The 21,058-nt window shown below is 50.6% G+C and overlaps 1 protein-coding gene across 5 annotated transcripts in view; it reads right to left on the bottom strand.

Annotated features, from left to right (window-relative positions):
• STEAP3 (STEAP3 metalloreductase) overlaps positions 1–21,058 on the bottom strand; it is a 137,883-nt gene that overhangs the window by 88,267 nt on the left and 28,558 nt on the right. For 3 of the 5 annotated variants that reach the window (XM_082397901.1, XM_082397902.1, XM_082397903.1), the window contains exons 3-4: positions 18,870–19,397; positions 13,626–13,790 (exon numbers count right to left, since the gene is read on the bottom strand). In XM_082397901.1, the coding sequence (XP_082254027.1) occupies positions 13,626–13,790; positions 18,870–19,397 (693 nt within the window). Of the gene's footprint in view, positions 1–2,625; positions 5,322–13,625; positions 13,791–18,869; positions 19,398–21,058 lie in introns of those variants that run through there. The other 2 variants (XM_082397899.1, XM_082397900.1) reach the window with 1 other exon arrangement.

The following is a 21,058-nucleotide window of genomic DNA, read 5'->3' as shown; positions in this document are numbered from 1 at the left end:
TCCTACCATGTTTCTCTGGTCAGGTCCTCTTTCACTTTTTCCAACAACTACTTTTAAACTTCTCCTCCCTCTTCAACCCTCAGGGCCAAAACAACTTCCTTCCCTGTCACTCTCAACAGATGGCATTGACTACTTATCTACGAAGGGTATAGACATCATCAGAAGAGAACTTCCACACCTTACATCACCAGGAGTAAATCCTCCCCTCATTGGCCCCTATTCTTTTCTCCTAATTTTAAAAGACAAGTTGGCACTCCTCCTCGCTAAAGCCACCTGTTCTCTGGACCTCATCTCTTCCCATACCTTCTAGGACTTTGATCTTTCTCTCTCTCTCTCATCTTCAACCACTCCAGTTCATCTTGTTCTTTTCCAGAAACATTTAAAACAGGTTCAGGTCAGAACCATGGGAAAAAAATAACCAGCTCTCCTTCTAACCCCCTATATCTACAATCCTCTCTTCCCCCACTTCACAGCCAAATCTCAAAAGAGTATCTAGAACTAGCCTCCATTTCCTTACTTCTCACTCATTCCCAATCTTGATTTTATGCCCAACATTCCACTGAAATTCTTACCCTAAAGTTTCCGTATTTCCAAATTCTGTGGACTTTTACCGGTCTTCACCCTACTTGACTTCTCCATAGGCTCCAACACTGTTTCACACACTCACGTGAGCACACACACAATCTCTTACACTTCTTTAGCCTTTATTTTAAAATGTCAATTATAAAGAGGGTCAGCAGTGTTTAGTTGAATATCGTTGTATTTCTCTCAATACCAAGTTATTTACTGTAAGATTATTACTTATAATAATTACTACTCATTATTAGTATTATACGCATGTTAGTGTAAATTAGACTTTGGATTTATTTATACTTTATATTTGAATCCAGACCTTATATTGATTAAAAGAACTACACACATAAGTAGGTTATATTATTTCTGAATTTCATCTTAGGTTAGTAGAAAGGAATTTTCAACATATTTGTTAGAAAAAGTTGGTGCTAGTCTGGTGGGATTGAGAGTTTCTGCTCTAGTGATGCCAACTTCTTCTTTCTAAAGAGATCCAGGGCAAGTGGGCTTCTGTACTTCCAAGGGTCCCCCTTCATCGCTTTTGAAACAGATTCAGCTTTTCAAGTAGCTGAATGATCATTCTTCTCTTTAACTAATATGAGTTATTTTGGTTGCTCGTTAGTTCTTATGTGAACTATCAAAATAATGGATACTTTGTCATTGATTTTATCACTTCTTTTTAAACTTAACTCTCCCAGCATTATGCGTGGGAGGATGCAGAGTAGAAAAACAAACCTTCAAGCACAAGATTCTTTTTTTTCTTTTTGAAAACTATTTGTTGTGAAGTTTTTTTTCTGGCCATGTTTCTTATTTTGGAAAACTCCTTTCATGGGCTCAGAATGGTTATTGTTCCCAAGAAATGGTTTTTAGTCACTAGACTGCTTTCTGCATGGAGGTTTCCTTTTCATTTCCCAGTACAGTAAGACATTTCTGGTTGCTTCAGTAGAAAAGCTTGACTGCATGACAGGGGGGTGTTCTGTGAAGAGTTCCTGTTTTCCTGATGGACCCAGGGCTGATGTGTGGGACTACCTGGAGGCGTCCTGCACGGAGCACGCAGAGTGCAAGGCTGTGGCCCTGGTGGAGTGTCTTCTCCCTCTGCCTTTAAGAGAACAAGGCGCGGGCTTCCCTGGTGGTGCAGTGGTTGAGAATCTGCCTGCCAATGCAGGGGACACGGGTTCGAGCCCTGGTCTGGGAAGATCCCACATGCCACGGAGCAACTGGGCCCGTGAGCCACAATTACTGAGCCTGCACGTCTGGAGCCTGTGCTCCGCAACAAGAGAGGCTGCGATGGTGAGAGGCCCGCGCACCGCGATGAAGAGTGGTCCCCACTTGCCGCAACTAGAGAAAGCCCTCGCACAGAAACGAAGACTCAACACAGTCATAAATAAATAAATAAATAAAAGAACGTGAATTTCTTTAAAAAAAAAAAAGAGAACAAGGCGCTTGCAGCAGCACCAGCAGTATACAGAGGCATATCTCACCAGGGCAACCAGGGCACCAGAGTCCAGAGGAAGCTTAATGCGGCAGAGATACACTGGTCTGTGGGCCATAGACTATAGCACAGCAGAGACAAAGGAAGCTGTCTAAGCCCTTGTTACTCTGTCTGAGGATCAATACCATGTGTGTAACCTGGGAACTTCATTAGAGATGCACAGTCTCGGGCCTCACCCCTGACCCATGAATCCAAACCTGTGTATGAACAAGACCCTTATGCAACTCCTGTGCGCGTGATAGTTTGAGAGGCACTGCTGCTCTAACCTACATTAAAGCCACAGCCTTCAGACCACAGCACAGGCACTGCTCCCTCCAGGAAGCCTTCCTGGTACTCCTTTCACATACCCTGGCACTTTGTCACCTGGATCTCGTCCATATCCTTACTGGCCTTGTCACTGCAGGTCTGCAGGTCCCTTCCTCAGAGGTGAGCTCTAGCCCAGATCATTCTGTGCTCACTTTGCACGCTGCCTGACTCAGAGCAAACTCCAATCGGAAGGCTCACCAGGCCAATGAATGAATGAATGGGCAGGTGATCAGTGCAACAGAAATAAAAGCCTGAAATTCACGGGAAGTTAGGTGTTTATTTTTGCTGCTTCTCAGACAAGCTCTACAAGGTAAAAACAAAATACACAAACAGTTCCAAGAGCATAGATTTTAAACATTCAACCTCAGACCATGGCATTTAGGGTTTCCAGAGCACTTTGGTTCAGGCACTTTTGTACCCAGAGGCACATAGAATTTCCCAGGCTGTAAGGGAGAGACTTGCTCTCACGGGGGTGCTGTTGCCAGCTGCCTGATGAGGTAGGGAAGGGCAGCAGCAGACACCAGGTCAAGGCCAAGCACACAGCCCACCCTGCCTCTCATGAGCTGATTGTCCAGTTTGGGGGTGGCCAGCTCCTCTGCTGCGCCTGTCCCCTCCTGGGCGGGGAAGGGGAGGGAGCGCATTAAACTTGGCTCTGGGTCAGCATCTTTGGTAGAAGGAAACATCCTGGGCCTGGGGAGGGCCAGAGAAAAAGGGCAGCCAATACTGACCGGGGTTGATAATCCTTGGTGGGTCCCAGCTGCCCATGTTCTCCCTGCTTCCTGTCAGCAGGAAACTGATGGGCCCTCATTTTGTCAAGCAAACGCCGACATGTCTGCTTTGCCTGCCTCCTTTCCAGCAAGCCTCTCTGAGGCCAAGGCTGCCACTCCGTCAGGGCCCATCTGGGAGGCAAGCTTGTGCTGCTCAGCCTTTGAGCTGCAGATGGAAAACATGTGCAGGAAGCAGGCAGCTTTGCCTGCACTGCCTTCCCTCCATCGGTCACTGGGCCAATGAGATATGCTTGCACTTGGCTCTTTTGTCCCTTTTCGCTAAAGGACCCTAAGGTGCTTCACAGCCATGAGCCAGCGCAGTCTCTGTGGGGAGGCGGGACCATCCGCTCCTGGGGCGCTCTTGGGTCAGCTTTTGCCAGCTGACTCTGTTCCATCCTAAGATGCCCTCTGGCCCAGGAGACCTAAGAATATGAGCGTGACCAACACCCCCATCCTGGGTACGCCTCACTGATGTCCTCCATCAGGACCGCACCCCTCTGTGTTCAAAGATCCCCTCTGTGTTCAATCATCCTGATTCTGCCATGGGTTGGGGGCTCAGCCGAGAACAGCTGATTCTCTCTACGGGGGAAATGAAAACAGTTTCAGTATGAATCAGTGAGGGATGGCGTGTGATTCAAGGATACACGCCCTGCAGCCTCTTGTGCTTTGGAGCAGCAGTGTTTCAAATTTGTGGCTTTGGAGGAAAAGACCCTTCCAGCTATTTTGAAACATAACCCTGCATTAGGAGGAACCTGGAGCCAGTGTGGTTTTCGGGGTGCTTGGAAGGCAGGTTCTCTGCCCGGTAGCAGCAGAAGATATTTGAAGAGGTCCCCGGTGTCCTTCCACTGAACCAGCTCAGTGAGGACAATCCATCCTTCAGCCCGCTGGATGGGGTCCCAAGAAAGGCGGGGCTGTCACGCTGAGCGCTCTGGGTCTTGTGTTCCCTTCCCCCTGAACCAACTTTTAAAGGGTCTGCTCTAGGCCTTCCTGGGAGACATTCAAACTAATGATTTACAAGGTGAGAAGGCACAGCGGTTTAAAGAACGGTCATCACCAACTTAAAGGAAGGAAAGAAAATTACACTTGTTCTCAAGACAGGGTTCATTAGTGGTTCTGGCAAGGAGATGACTTCACACTCCCACAGGAGGATCAATTTGCAGCTGCCGTGGTGACTTCTGACTTTCAGGAAAAGCTCTCCCAGCTCAGGGAGAATTAGGGGGAGCAGGCTTAGCTCCAATCCCTCCCCCTTCCCACCCACCAACCTGGCAAAGGATGGACCTTCAGGTGGCACCCAGGACAGACACAAGCTCACCCCCAGTGCCCTCAATCCCGCCTGGCCTCCTGCTGCAGCCAAAGACGGAGCTGCACGCCCTGCTCACTGGAGACTCGTCAGCCCTGTGCACCCAAACTGGGCTCCAGGCAGAGCTCTTGTCTGTCCTGCCACCTTGGAGCCCCAGTTCTGCAAAAGCCTTGGGGAAGTAGCAAAAAGGGGCGGGTGGGGAGGTGCACAAATGGATGGAATCCACCAAAGTGCAAGCCTCTCACTGCCTTTTCTGTGCAAAAAGTCTGTGCATCTCTCTGTAAATGTCACAATAGTGTGAGCTGCTGTTCTCCTAACATCTGACACTTGCTTTTAAATCTACAGGTTGAAATCTCAGGGACTCAACTTTTTAGCTAAGTAAGTATAATTGCAAATCCTGTTATATATATGAAATACATATGGACATACATATCACACACAGGTGTGTCATTCTGAATATCACCACACACGTCCCAGGAATTCAGACCTCAACCCACCAATCTGTGTGTAATTCTGTTGCCCTGCATGATCAAGGCGAGAAGTCCTGAGAGACTCTGGGCACTGTCCTGCCTGTGTCTGGCTTCCGGAGCCGGGTGCAGGCACCTCACACGTGGCTTGTCTTCTGGGCCAGGGCGCGGTCCACTGGCAGCGTGAACTTGACGGCGCCATCCTTCTCCCAGCCCCTCCGGATCTTGGAGAGTCTGCGGCTGAAGCAGGGCAGGAGAAAGAGGCCTTTGGCCAGGATGACCACACAGGGCACCAGCAGGGTGAGTGTGAAGGTGGGGGGCAGGTAGAACTTGTAGCGACTCTCCTCGAAGGCGCGGGTCCAGCCGTAGGTGAGGGTATGCGTGGTGCTCAGCACCAGGCCCACGAAGCCCAGAGTGGACTGCCGGACAGAAGAAGGCTAGAATGAGGCTCAGGGTGACGATGGACACAGAGATCCTACCAATGGCTTGTCTGCTTCCTTGGCAGAGGGGAAGGAAGGAGGGCAGCTTTAGCAGGGCTCTGGGTTCAAATCCCAGCCCCATCACTCACTCTCTGTGCGATCTTGTTACTATCTAAACTCTGCGGAGCCTCAGTTTCCCCAAGAGAACAATGCTCGTACATCAAAGTATATAAGGATTCGTTGATTCATAAGGATTCTATAAAATAACAATGCTTGGGGACTTCCCTGGTGGTGCACAATCTGCCTGCCAATGCAGGGGACACGGGTTCGCGCCCTGGTCCGGGAGGATCCCACATGCCACGGAGCAACTGAGCCTGTGCGCCACAACCACTGAGCCTGTGCTCTAGAGCCCGTGAGCCACAACTACTGAGCCCACGAGCCACAACTACTGAAGTCCGTGCGCCTAGAGCCCGTGCTCCGCAACAAGAGAAGCCACCGCAACGAGAAGCCCACACACCGCAATGAAGAGTAGCCCCCGCTCGCTGCAACTAGAGAAAGCCCGCGCGCAGCAACGAAGACCCAACGCAGCCAAAAATAAATAAATAAATAAATAAATAAATTTATTAAAAAACAAAAACAAAGAAACCCAATGCTTTTCCCCAAACTGTATTATTCTTACCTCTGGTGGCTGCCAGAGGACTTAAGATGGAATTAAATTTAAAGAAGTTTAAAAACATGTTACTACTTTTGTGTATCTTTTCATGTGTACAGAGTAATGTGTCTGTTAGCATATCAAAATCATAATTTCACAGATAATATTTGGCATAAGATACGGCCAGGTAAAAAGTGAGTGGATTTCAAGTTGATTTAAAGATAAACACAGGGGGCTTCCCTGGTGGCGCAGTGGTTGAGAATCTGCCTGCCAATGCAGGGGACACGGGTTCGAGCCCTGGTCTGGGAAGATCCCACATGCCGCGGATCAACTAAGCCCGTGTGCCACAACTACTGAGCCTGCGCGTCTGGAGCCTGTGCTCCGCAAGAAGAGAGGCCGCAATAGTGAGAGGCCTGCGCACCGCGATGAAGAGTGGCCCCCACTTGCCACAACTGGAGAAAGCCCTCGCACAGAAACGAAGACCCAACACAGCCATAAATAAATAAAAATAAAAATTAAAAAAATATTTAAAAAAAAGAAAAGATAAACACAAAGGAAAAATTTACTTGGCACATGGATTTGGCACCAATAGTGAAGGTGACTCACAGGGGCTTGCAGGCTAGTTGTCCTGACACTGTATAGAAAGCCCATAACATCACACAGATGCTTTCTGTGGGTGCTGGTCCCTCACCTCCTGCCCATGCTCTGAGCTATGAACACGCCAGGTGCAAACCCCACCAGGATTACTCTCCTGCCTGGAAGGAGATTAGTGATGCTGGGGAGATCAAGACCATCACAGATGCAAATGGAAATGGTCCGAGCCGTCGTACAGCAGAGCATCTTGCCCCTTGAGCCAGGTGTGGGCTTTCGTGGGTCACTTCCAGCCACGAGCAGTTCCTCGTCACCCCAAGTGCTATACAATCATGACTTTCTATGGGAAGAAGTGTGATGTGCAAATAGCCAGGAAGTGACGATCTGTACCTCTAGCCTCTGGGAATCTTTTGCATGTAGGGTTTCTTGCAAACTACAAATGATGCCTTCCGGATTCTACTGTTGGTGCTAGTCTCAACTGACACTGTGACCCTCGGCAAGTTGCTTAATTAGCCTCAGTGAGAAGGAGGTGATTACAAAAGTGAAGTCAGAACTGTAGGGAAAGTGCTGTATAGCTGCAGCATTCTCCAGCCCCCAGGCCTGGCAGGCAGCGATGCAGAGCAGAGGGCCCCCGGGGTTAGGACTTCGTGGAGGTTCGGGAGGAGGGGCACCGGGCACCGGGCACAGGGCACAGGGCACCGGGCACCAAGAGGTTCCGGGCGGGAGAGACCCGTGCTTATTACACAAGGAATGAAGACAGCAGTGGCCCATCGAGCAGTGAACACATTTGCATTTTCTCCAACGAGACACTGCAAGGGTTTAATTGAAATGTGGCAGCATGACGATACCTCAGGGTGCTTTTTACAGGTTGGTTTTGAGCTTTCCACAGAGAAAGTGTAATCAGGCCTCCTGGATTTCCTTCCAGCCCAGCCTCTCAGCATCAATCCAGGGGCTTGGCTGAGGGACGCTGTCTTGTTTGCACTCCCCCCAGACACGGCGCTAAGTGGGTCTGATTCTGCTACCGTGCCTCATTCTCGCTCCTCTCTAGCATGGGGGGGCGCTTTGCTTATACCTTCTCCAGTATAAACACCAGGATGGTGAACCTCAGTAAGTGGAAGAACATGCTTCAGAAGAATTGTTTGTAACGCTTTTACTAATAGTAAAACTAATAAACTAATAGTAAATAGTAATACTAATAGTAAATAGTAATAATAGCAATAGTAAATAATAGTAATAATAAATAATAGTAATAATAATAATAAATAGTACTATTAATAATAGTAAATAGTAATAATAGTAATAGTAAATAATAGTAATAATAATAGTAATAATAAATAATAGTAATAATAAATAATAGTAAACTAATAGTAAATAGTAAAACTAATAGTAATAATAAATATTTTCTAATGGCTATACATACAAGTTCATAGACAGGTTCACAAGTATAACATTTTTGACCCTAAACAAAATACTAGCTGCCAGAAGATCCCCAGTCTCTATCCTTCCTAGCCGTCTCTGGTTCTCTTTGGCTTTGTGACCACTTCAAGGATCTTTTTATTACATCCTTAACAACTTCCTGGCTCAGCACAGCCTGTAGGGAAAGGCCATGGCTGGCTCTATGCTACTACCCACAGCTACTTCACGTGTCATGTGCAAACGGTCAGCCCCCAAATGGAAGCCTCTTTGACTATGAGTCATGTGTAACCAAATCCTTGTCACCTCCAGACGTGTCTATCAAGATTCCAAATCTCGTAGCAACTTCTGAACCACACCAACTTTTTCCAAGTTCTGATCTATTGATAACGAAGACGGGGGTTAAAAAAGTCCCCAGCATTGAGAAAATATTTGGGATTAATATCCAGACTATATAGAGAACTCTTAAACTCAACAACAACAAAAACAAACAACCCAATTAAAAAATAGGCAAAGGACTTGAATAGAAATTTCTCCAAAGAAGATAGATGAATGGCCAATAAACACATGAAGAAATGCTCAACGTTGCTCATCATCAGGGAAATGCAAATCAAAATCACTTCACACCCATTAGGATGGCTACTATTAAGAAAAAAGAAAACAAGAAAACAAGTGTTGGTGCGGAGGTGGAGAAATTAAAACCCTTATGCACTGCTAGTGGGAAGGTAAAAGGGTGCAGCTACTGTGGAAAATGGTATGGAGGATCCTCAGTGAATTAAAAATACAATCACCATGTGCTCCAGCAATTCCACTTCTGGTATATACCCAAAATAACTGAAAGTAGGGTCTTGAAGAGTTATTTATACACCCATGTTCACAGCAGCATTATTCACAATAGCTCAAATGTAGAAGCAACCCCAGTGTCCACTGACAGACAGATAAGCAAAATGTAGTATCTCTGTACAATGGAATACTATTCAGCCTTAAATAAGAATAAAATTCTGTCACATGCTACAATATGGATGAACCTTGAGGACATCATGCTAAGTGAAATAAGCCAGTCACAAAAAGACAAGTACTGGATAATTCCACTTATATAAGGTGCCTGTATGAGGTAGTAAAAATCACTGGGCCAGAATGTAGAATGGTAATTGCCAGAGGCTGGGAGAAGAGAGGAATGGGGAGTTAGTGTTTAAAGGGGACAGAGTTTCAGTTCTGCAAGATGAAAAGAGCTCTGGAGATAGATGGTGGTGATGATTGCACAACAATGTGAATATACTTAATATTACTGAACTGCACACTTCAAAACGGTTAAGGTGATAACTTTTGTTATGTTACTTTACTACAATAAAAAAAAAAAAAATTGGGGGGAGGAAAGGCCCCAGCACTGACCATCAGGAATAAATCTTGAACTAGCCTGACAACCACCTTGTTATTCCCCAACCAGCGTCCAAGTCGCAAGCTGTTGCTCCCCTTACTCAGGCGAATTTACTGGGCTTTGCTGAGACGGCTGGGACGTGCCTTTTTACCCCTGAGACTTTAGCGGCCTGAGGCGTGGTTTTCAAATCTGGCTACACGGTCAATGGGGAAAATCTTAATGCCCAAGCGCCAGTCCCAGAAAATCGGATTAAATTGGATAGGGGTGAAGCTCAGGCATGGTAGCTTTTATAAGCTCAGAGATTATGCTGACATGCAGACAGGACTAAGAACCACTAACTTAGGAGACTCTTATCACCTGAGCCCTTCTAACTTCAGGTTGAGAAGTCGTCAAGGTCCCTCTGCCCAGGCTCTTTGATTGGGGTGGACCCGGTCCTTTCTGTTCCTTAGACAAAGACCCATCAAGGGCCTGAATGGGCTCACACGCTGCATCGTGAAGCTCTCCCAGATGCTGCAGCAGCGAGAAGCCACCCAGGCCTGGGGACTGAGTCCTGGTGGCCCCAGAAAGGCCTCAGCACCTCCCTCAGTGACGTGCCCTGGGGCTCCAGTGTTTGGCCCATGTTCACCACTGTCCCCTGCCCTAATCTGGAGAGTGATGGGCTGTGCTGGGCAAACAAGACATGCCCTGGGAGAGTATGAAGACCCGCTTCTGCTCATGTATCCTCTTCCCTTTGCCATCCAGAATCCCATGGTGACAGATGGCAGGAGGCCCCAAAGACCAGCCAGTAACAAAGGGCCTTTTGACTTTCCAGTCCCAATGGGAAGCCTGGGTGATTCCAGCAAGTTTCCCTAAAACTCTCTCTCCTTGGGAACAATTTAAAAAATCCCAGAACAGTCAAAGGAAACCAAAAGAAAGGGAGGCATCGTCAGGGGGCAATTAATAACGCCCACCACAAGCTAGGGCCATTTTTATTCTACGTAAGCTTGTTAGCAGACAAGACACAGCTAGGTTGCTGGTGGCTCCTGCTGGCGCTCAATCACGGTGGCGGGAGGGCCTTTGGACAATCGCTCACAAAGCTGGGGTCAGGACGGGGCTCTGTTATTATCTCAGGCAGGTGGCTGGAGTGGGCAAGGCCACAGGGAGCTCCCCTAACGATGGGGCAGAGCCAAGGTGCTAAGAGCCGAACACTCATTTCTCTGTCCAGGGGCAGCTGCCCCGACCTGGGTATTTGGCAATCTAACAATGTTTAACTGGCTTAATTCGGAGCAGTTAGCACAGCCCAAACCAAACCAAAACAATAGCAACAAAAACACCCAGACAAACAAAACCCCAAATTAAAAACTTCGAAAACAGCCTCAGGAACAAAAGGATACACGTAAGCACGAGCCACCTCTGTGGAATCCACACCCTGTTTTGATGGCTTTCTAGCTCAATAAATCATTACAGACCCAGGGGTCAGGCCAGGCCCACTGAGAACCACGGTGTCTCCACAGCCACTTTTTAAGCCCTGGTGACCTGTTGCAGTCGTTCGTGGCTGGGAAAGGAAATGGGGTCCGGGTAGCTCCTCGTTGTAAAGCAGCGCTCACCTTACAGGAGGAGGTTGCAGCTCACCTCAAAAAGTGCACAGCCACTGTTGGGTGCATGCATCATGTGCTATACATGTCCTCAACACAAATCCTCCCAATGACTACAGGAGGTGGACGCAGACAGGTCAGGACGCAGACGCTTGAGAGGCTAAGGAACTGTCTAGTGGTGCAGGGCTGCTAAGTGGTGGTCTTGGGACTGAAACCCAGGTCTGCTGCCTCCACAGCCTGTGTCCCCCACCCCGGAGACTGTCACACATTGCATCACGTGCACTTAAGTCACCCAAGGAGCCTATAAAAACAGACTCCAGAGCCAACCCCGGGCATCTGAGTCCACAGGTCAAGGGTAGCCCTGGGTATCTGCATTGCTCCAAGAGCTCCGTGACTTTAAACTTTTTGATGGCGGCTCACGTTAAGAATCACATTTTCATTACTGCCCAGTACACAATGACGTATGCCCACATATGTGTATATAACTACTGAATTGATACCACTGAAAAAATGTCTGTGCTTAGAACATGTAAAAAGAACTCTGACATGTTTGGAGACGTTCTACTCTATTTCATGTTTAAAAAGCTTGCTGTGGTCCACAAAATTGATTTCATGACCCACCGACAAGTGTCAACTGCAGTTTGCAAACACTGCCCCGGACCATTCTGCAACTCTGGGTGGGAGTCTCTTGCCTGTCTCTTGCTGCCTCCTACTGAACTCAGAAATGGGTGGCTTAGTCAGAGATCATGGAAATGTGGCTACATGCCCCGAGAATCACTGCAAATTGCTTTGTATTTTTCTTTTACACGTAATCTTGCACAGTGGCTCACAACACGTCTGTAGGGAACTGACTAACTCCATTTTACAAGAGTGTAAAGTGAGGCTCGGGGAGCGCACGTGATCTGCTAATGGTTACAGAGCTGCAATGTGCCGGTCCCTCCTCTAGTATCAGCACTCCGGGGAGATAGAGCATTTGTGGACAGAATGTGGGCATTTGATTTCCTCACGTAAAACCCTGTCCTCCTACCCATCTCTCGGCTTTCCACTCCCCTCTTCTTGCAGCAGCATGAGGACTTTCCTGTTTGTATTTCGACTCTTCAGTATGTAAAGTAGAACAGCTGCTGAGTCCCAGTCAGCTTTTGCTAACAAAACCAAATCCCCCGGCTTTCTCTGGCAGCTGGAGCTGGGCCTTGTAATCTACAGCTGCTTAAGGGAGCAACTTTCCGGTGAGGGGAGCGAACTGCAGTCTGTTTTAATTGTGAATAAACTAGGCACCTCAGCATACTCCAGGCAGGAACACGAAAATCCCAGATTTGGGTGTGCGACACGTGAGGATTAGTGGCAGATAAATAAAATTCTTTCTTTCCCCTTTTGCCGGCATGTGTCAGGCCTGAGCACGCCTTCAGAGACCTTCCGGGATGAGCAGAGCCAGTGAGATTCAGAAACAGACACACTTAAAAAACCCCCAAAAAACCCACAACTCTGTTTTGTTCTAGGGTACGCATGCATCCCCAATGAGGGATAATTAATTTGGATTACATAAGAGCACTGCCCTGTTGGTGTCCCTCTTGGAATCCCGTACTGTGTCCTCGCTGCACAGAGAAGATATGGGACAGATTTTTTGTTGACATCGGGGGTGGGTGTGATGTCTCTTCCCTGCCCTGATACCATATCGATGGCAGAACCCAGTCTTAGTCAGCGCCCATCACTGGAGGGGATGAGTTAATCTGCCAGCACTTGGGGGCTGACCACGTGCTCTGTATGGAGAACAGTGGGAGATGCCAAAGGAATGTAAAAAATGTCCCTGTCCCAGTGGCCCTCAGAATTAAAACGTGGCTATACCTGTCTCGTTCCCTCTTGCATCCCAGGTCTAGCATGACGCTGGGCACGCAGTAGGTGTTCAATAAACATTGAGTGAATAAATGCATAAAGAACCTTTGCCACTAGTAGCATCTTCCAAAGTGTGTTCTGTGGAGTGTAGACAGTGAAAGAAAAACGGGGTGGGGGGTGGGGGGTGGGGGAGGGAGGACGCTAATACTGAAATAAGTCTGCTTAACAAGGTTTGCTTGCTGTAGACAGTACTTGATGTGCCAAAGTGCATTGTGACTCGCTGAGCAGGAAGCAAATCTCTTCCCAGATTTATATGACTCTGCATGTCCTTTTACATAGGAATGGTGTCCTTTGGGAAATGCTGTGTTTTATTTCCTATAAACTGAAGGTCCTACTCTCACCTGCCATCCACCCTGCATGAATCAAGAGGTTAAAGGAAACAACAGGGCCGGGTTCAGCTGAGGGTGCTGGCTGGGCAGTTTGGCTCACCCAAGGGCTCACTGACGACCCAGCCAGATCAGTGACACGTCCAGTGACTGCGTATTATGGGATTTTGTTTGGGAAGCCCAAGAACTGTAGATACTGAGAATGTGTAGTCCAGGGTTCAGCATTCTGCTGTCTGATTTTTACACATGCCTAAATCTGGCATCCCCAGGTGCCACGAGGCTGAGCTCGTCCCAGGAAGCCCCTTTATCAGGAGACTCGGATGAGCCTGCCAGGCTTGGGGAGGCCCGGGCATCTGACTGAGAGGTTCTGTAGCACAGATTACAAAAGCCCAGGCAGCGCGTGGATGGCAAGGTGCTTGCACAGGAGAGGCAGGGCCAGGGCCACGCCGAGGCTCACCAGCAGAGGCAGAACTGCTTTACCTGAACAAAGCTGAACTCCCTCCAGTTGAGGGAGTTTGCGATGGATGGCAGTGAGGTGACAGCCAGCAGGGACAGCGTGCCCAGGGCCAGCACTCCCAGGGACAGGTAGATCTCCATCCGCCAGACTTCCTCCTCGATCCAGAGGTGACTTTTATTGGTCAAGACCTGGTGTGGATGGAAAGGAAACCATGAACACCGTGGCCAAGGTCGATGCCCTGGGATTTGGGCGAGCAAGGAATTTAGGACGGGAAGAACGCAGTAACGACCAACATTCCCACTTTCCACTCCACGTAACATGTGTCTGGCTCTGTTTTAAGCGCTCCTCAGGTATCAGCTCACCTGATCCTTACAGCAACCCCGTGAGGCAGAGGTCACTGTTGTCCCCATTTTCCAGATGAGGGAAATGAGGCACAGAGATCAAGTGACCTTTCCATGGTCACACACAGCTTAGCAGATGGCAGAGCTGAGATCAGGACCCAGGCAGCTGGCTCGGAAGGCATGGCTCCTCCTTCCCCAGGGCTTTCACAACTCTGTCTGGGGCCGGTCGACCAGAACAGTCACATAAGCCAAGAGTAAGGAGCCAGAGGATTTGACAGGACATAAAGAACCTCCAACTATGACCATCTCACAAGGTTTTCTGGTGCCCAAATCCCCAGCAGGAAGGAGGCGCTCTCTTAACTCAGAATCCCTTCAGCCAGACAGGCTGCGGCCTCTGCTGACTACCTTCCTTCCCAGCCTGTCTCACCCTGGATCCTTGGTCCCCCAAGCTGCCCCTGTCACTGGCTCATATTCCAGACACACACACACACACACCAAACCCCTCAACATTTCCTAACTAGCCCCCAGCTCCCATCTTCCCACCCAGCTCCCCATTTCTGTCTGAGGAATGTAGCTTTGAGTCAACCACTGCCAGGCAACAGAGGCCGACATCCATTCACCAAGCGGGCCCATGAGCACTTATGAAGAATCTAGCACACAGTAGGTGCTTATGAAGCACCTACTGTGTTCTAGGCCCTGGGCTGCAGAGAGCAAAGATACCTGCCCTCACAGAGTTCTGGGATCCCCCAGTGAGCCCCAGGGACGCACCAATGGGGGAGCCCCTGCAGGCCCAGAGGATTCTACCCTCTCCCTCCCCACTCAGCGACCCCTTGCACCTCAGCCCCACCCTTCCCCCCCAGCCTGGCCGACGCTCACTCGTACCGTGCACACGAGGAAGAGCTTTTATTAAGATCCTTCTAACAGAACCATCATTTCCGAACTAGACCGTGTTGCAGAGTTCCTGGAAGTCAAGATGTTTTCTGAGAAACACCAGGAAACGCTGCTGCTTCAATTCTACCCACACAACAAGGAACAGCATTTCCATTAGGAAACATGACTAGGCTTTAGTAGGTAGGTCTCTGCTTCGCAAAACAGAGTGACTCATACAGGTTTTTGAGAAACTATTTCAGCAGGAAAAAAAGAACCCAAGTGCAGTTAGAAGATATAATATTAAACGTGAATCTAGTGGTCTGAGCAAAAATGGTTGAAAAGCTTATGAGAGAACGTTGAAAGAAACTGAGAAAAGGCCATCCACTGGGTACTTCTCCTGCAATTTGAGAGAAGCGAGGCCCTCTGTTCTATTTCAGGGCAGCTGGCTCTCACTGGTGCCTTTAAGCCACAAAAGGACCAGGAGTCTGGGGACCCAGGTTCTCACCCTGACCATGAGTCCTGTGAGACTCCGGGCAACTCCATCTCTGGGGCTCCGTTTCTCCACTGACAGAGCTGGAAGAGGTCACGTCTAAAATCCTGTGATTTTGCTGTGTGCCAAACGAATGTCAGCGCTAGCGAGAAAGGCGGGGCCGACGGTACCCTGCAGAGGGCAGGGAGGTCTCCCACGTAACTGAGCCCAGAGAAGGTTAACTCAGACCTTCCCTGCACTAACGACTGCCGCTCAGCGGGTCATCCCCGAGTTGTAAGTTGTTTGTTCTTCAAATATACTTTATTAGTCACTCCTTTCTGCATTTTGGTAAGATCAGGCAGTTCATGTCACAAGTCAGAGCTTGGATGATTACATACACCACATCTGCTTGCAAAAGGTCTTGTTTTTTCCTCTAATAGTTCCACTCAGCCGCGACACTGGGAAGGGGTGGGGTGAGGCACCTGCACAGGCATCTGGCTCCCGGCCACCTTCAGTAGCCTGTGGGAGCCTCACCCAGCTGACTGAACTACAGTGCTGTTCCCAGGGTTCCCCAGTGACCAGTGTCACAGATGGCAAACTGGGACATAGGTTACACGCTCTCCACTCCCCTAGTGATTCTCTCATGTTCGGAGCTAATCAAGCTGGCCACCTTGAGCACGACCAGGATAGCGTTCGTCCACAAGAGATGGAACGCTGCCATCCACATGTGGGGTTTCCTTTCCCCGTAGGTTGCAAGTTAGAAGCTGAAGGGCCCAGGGGCAGGAGACTCAGATGTGAGATTTAGACAGTTCTCTCTGACAGCCTGGACTAGATTTGGGGTCATAGGGCGAAGAAAACAGTGTGTGGGTAAAACATTTTCTTTGATCTTTATCTTGATTTTGGATTTCGATCTTGACATGCGTTTCTAAGGCACCACTGATTTACTTTTTGGCTGCTCACCCCTCTTCTGGGCTGCTCTGCTCTGTTAATCCCTCCCCCCCATTTCCACTCCCGTCCCTGAGAAGCCACATCAGCCCTGGCTCTGCCCTCCAGAACTCTGCAGAACAAGGTTCAGCCCCTTTGCCTGACAGGCCTTGCTGTCTGTCTCTGATCCTGTCCTGTGGGAGTGATGGTGGCCTGGCAACCGCCACGGGGGCCTGCAGCCTTAAAGGGCCTTGGAACTCAGGGAAAATTACGTCACACGGGCCCCTCTGTGCCCTGGTATTTGCATCATGGCAAAACTATATGAACGTAATATCAAGGAGAGCCTTGGCGGGGCGGAGAATTTGGAGAATGGCAGTCAGAGGGTGGGCAGGGGAAGGAGGGGGCAGGGGTTTTGCCTTGTGCTCTAGTGGGGAGGGGGCGTTACCTTCTTCCCCATCCACTGCCTGAAACACCTGCCACCTCCTGGGCAGCAAACATTGTTCCACTCTCCGAGGAGCCATGCAGAGCTTCCTGCCCAGCGGGCTGACTCTTCTTAGAAGTAAGAAAATATCATCAAGGAGCATCAAAAACGTTAGCACTGGGTGAGACCTCCATCTGCATCAGGAAACGTTAGCACTGGGTGAGACCTCCATCTGCATCAGGGCCCTGAGGACCAAAGAGGGGCTGTGACTTGCTCAAGGTCAAGATCTTTGTTCCAGTCAGTGATGCTGGAGGACAAGAGTCTAGGGCTCTGGCCTGCAGGCCTCCACGCCACCCCACGCCAGCTAAGGTGAGGGACGAGACCGTCTTATTTCATCCTGTGGCCTCAGGGCCCGGTAGAGTAGAACTCAGCGAATGGATGAGTTCTGGGATCATTTATTCAACTGTTAATTTGGACTTGTTTTCCCTGTAGAAGGCAGTATGGGCATGAACACGGATCTGGAGGAGACTGGCTGGATCTGGATCCCAGCTCAGCCACTTACTGGCTGAGTGACTTTGACCAAGTTACTTAAACTCTCTGTGCCTCAGTTTTATCATCTGTAAAATAAGGGTAGTACAGCACCCGCCTTATAGGGATAAGAGTTCAATGAATTCACACTGGGTATGTAAAGCTCTTAGATGGTACCTGGAACACAGTAAGCTCTTTTTAAGCGTTAGTGACTATTATTTTCTCCCTTCCTCTCTCATTTCCAGCAGGTGTCTTGCTTCTTTGCTTGAAGTCTGGGGTTCCTCTTTTCTCTTATGAAAGCCCAAGCCTACAGATGAAATGGTGCCAGGTGTCCGTGGGTGGGGAATGACGAGGGCATTTGAGAAGCTGCCAGCAGGGAAGCAGGAACTAGAGTGAATAGGGGCTGAGGTCTGTGGTTCCCAGGGAGCGGCCCAGCCTTGCCTCCTGGTCCTGCTCTGGGAAGTGGTCAGGCCTCCGAGGGGACGGCCGCATGGTGGGTGAACCTGGGGAGGGCCCAGCCTCAGTAAGATCCCTGCTTCCCAAGCAAGAACAAAACTGCAGCTGGAACCAGGGGTAGAAGAGAAGTGTCTCATTGGGTGACTAAGGGTCCTGGAGTGGGTAGGACCCACGCTCCAGGCCAGAGGCTGAGGACTAGAGGTGGAATTAAGCAGGCTGGGGACAATAAAGAAAGACAGCATTGCTTGCAGACCTGAGCCTGGGACTCAGGATCAGGCCCCGTGAGCTTGGAAACCCGGAGGAAGCATCTGGGGGGGGACTATTTCTGTGGGTACAGGTGCCAGGGGATGCTGACTGTGATACCACCTGGCTTGGCCCGAAGGCCCTCCATTCCCAGGAATCCTGCTGGCGAAAGATCACCGTACGGCTCTCCTAAATGAATAATTACTGTGCCCTTCTCCCCCCTCGGAAAACACATGCTCCTGCAGCCTTTCCCGTCTCCGGTGATGGCGACTCCAGCCCTCCGGGTGCTCAGGCTGAAACCCCAGAGCCGTCCTCAAACACCTCATGAATCCCACGTCTGTTACAGCAGTTCTGCGCGCTCTAGCTTCAGAACACGCCTTCAGCACCTTCTCGCCTCTCTGCCGCTCCCACCCCACTCCGAGCCCCACCGCCTCTCCTCTGGGTTCCTGCACAGCCTACCTGGTTTCCCAGCGTGTGCGTTTGCGCTTTGATTGTCTGTTCTCCACCTGGCAGCAGAGGGAGCCAGTTAAAACCCCAGACGGGTCATCACTCCTCTACTCAACACCTTTCCTTGGCTTCAAGTCTAAGGTCAAAGCCCTTCCGCAGCCTTTAAGGCCGCTCTCGTGTGGCTTCCGCCGTCCCTTGGCTCCACCAAGAGGGCCTCTTTGCCGATCCTCAAAGGTGCCAGGCAGCTCCTGCCCTTCCGACCGGGGCTCACATGTCCCCCGCTCAGCCAGGCCTCCCTCACCGCCCCTTAATACTGCACCCCACCCCCTCCCCGGCTTGACTTCCCTCCTGAGCACCTCACTACCCTCTGTAACTCACAGCTGCACTTTACGTCTCCCTGGCTTGGGAGCATAGGGCTTTCCATGTTTTGTTCGCTGATACGCCCAACCTCGGACAGCAGGATGTGGGCGGGACCCAGTCCGGGCAGGATTGGCCGATGACAACCGGTGGGCTGCACCCACGGGCACCCCCGGCCCTGTGATTGGCGGGAGGCAGGCGAGCGCCGTACCTGCTTGACGGCCAGGTTGACCAGCTCGTAGCGGTGCGAGCGGCGCAGCGGCAGGCAGAAGCTGTAGAGCGCGTGCAGGGCGGCGCAGAAGAAGCTGAGCAGGCCGATCTGCTTGCGGTGCTGCAGCCAGTGGCCCAGCCAGTCGGGGAAGCGGCGGTACTTGGTGCCGCGGCGCAGCTGCAGGGCCGCCGCCACCACGCCGGGCAGGTACACCAGCGACAGCAGCACGTAGGCCACGCAGGGCAGCGTGGTGTTGACCACGGACACAGGCAGCTGGTAGAACTTGTTCTTGCCCTCCTGCAGGTAGGGCTGCAGCACATCGCGGATGAAGTTGTAGGTGTAGAAGAAGACGAAGAGCCCCAGGGCCAAGAGAGCAGGCACCTTCCAGCCTGGGAGGAGGCGCAGGGGCATGGCCTCCACCTCCCGGGCCGAGGCCAGGGACCCCATGTCCACGGGGGTGAAGCCCATGGCCTGCGCCAGCTCCAAGACGGCGCGTTTGGCTTCTGGCTGGTCACTGCAGATGGGCACCTGTGGGGAGGAAGGTGGGGGGGATCAGGTGGGGTCCTCGGAGGGCATCTTGGCCAAGCTCCTCATGGAGCAGCGGAGGAAACCGAGGCCCAGCGATCTGCCGGGTAAGGGTACGGCTGGAGCGGAAGGGGGCCCTGAATCCCAGCCTGGGGCCTTTCCTCGGCTCCCTGTGGGCCCCTAGCCTCTGGCCCAGCAATGCCCGCTACTCGAGGAAAACGGCCAACGCTCATCCAACAGTGAGCATGTCGCCCAGTTCATTGCCATCAGCATCCACAAGCAAAATGCCCATCTAGGCAGCCCCCGGGGGCCCTTGGAGTAGGTGCCTCAAAGGACTGTGGCCCGCCCTGGGGGTCGTTCAGCAACTGGGCTTTGCAATATGGCCCAGAAAGTGCAACTGTGGCTGCAGCTCCATCCCTCAGTCCAGAAGTGTCCCCTTTGACCACGTCCTCTGGCCCCTTACAGCCCTCAGCCAACACACAAGCCCTTCCACAAGCCAGCCCCAGCCTCATAGCCCACTGCTTCCCTCCATGAGCCCCAACGCAGGCCCACTGGTGTCCTCTGATCCCCGAACACTCCATGGGTCTTCCTGACACCGCTGTGGTCAGGTGGTCTACCAACACTGACTCAGCACCCGCTATGTGCCAGGCGTTACACGTGTGGACCCTCAGCCTCGTCACAAGCCTGCAAGTAGGTACTATCGTCCCCATCTGGGAACATCGTTTGGAACACTGTTCCTCACCTCTGTGCCTCTGTGGGCTGCCCCCTCAGCTTGGAACGCCCTTCCTGTTCCCTGTGCCTGACGACGTGAGGTAGGGCAAAGGCCAAGGCCGATCTCGAAGTCTTCCCCAGCCAGCCTCTAGCTCTGCTCCCTCCCAGGCCCTGCTACCCTACACTCCCCCGCTGTTCCTTGCCTGTCCAAATATAGGAGTCCCAAGATGCAGGCTGCATGGAGGGCCCTCCAGTCAGGGCTGGCTGGGTACCTGTGGGCTCCCCACAGCCTGGCATGGAGCTGGGCAGAGAAGGCGTCTGAGCTGGACTCATGGGTGGAAGTTCTCATACACATGTGGAGCCTGGCATGCTTCCCTGAGGCAAGTACAGGTTGCCTCTCGGCATTAAAAATCACCTTGTCTTGGTTAGGGGTCCACTTGCCAACAACAGTATGCAGCAATGGCTGTTTTCTGGAGCCATTTTCCACCCTCAGAAAAACCTGCTGTTGACTATTCTGAGAAATCCACACAGTTTTTGGAAGCCCTTGGAATAAATGAGATCAAGTTTGGGACATGCCTGCTTCCTTAGGACCTGGCACATGAGTGTGTTACCTTCTTCTTTCTAAGTCCAATCCTAAAAGCAAAATCTCTCCTCTTTTTGACTCCAAATAGTAAAAAGAAAGCCATCAACCTTTTCCTCCTTGTCTTCTTGGAAATCAAATTACCATAGAAGAAAGAACATGATTTCAGGTTCCTATGAACTGGGTTCAAATCCCAGCTCACCAAGCTGTGGGACCTAGTGTAAGTAAGTTCATTAACATCTCTGGGCCTCAGTTTCCTGCTCTGTAAAATGGAACTTTGCAGTGCTGTGAGATGAGCTGAGATAATGTACATAGAGAGCCTGGTACACCAAGGGCCCTCAATGAAAGTTAGCCATTTACATTTATTGTTATG

Source organism: Balaenoptera borealis, assembly GCF_965194805.1.
Source record: "Balaenoptera borealis genome assembly, chromosome: 6".
In the NCBI taxonomy this organism is placed as follows: Eukaryota; Metazoa; Chordata; class Mammalia; order Artiodactyla; family Balaenopteridae; genus Balaenoptera; species Balaenoptera borealis.
This window is presented reverse-complemented; position numbering and strand designations above follow the sequence as displayed.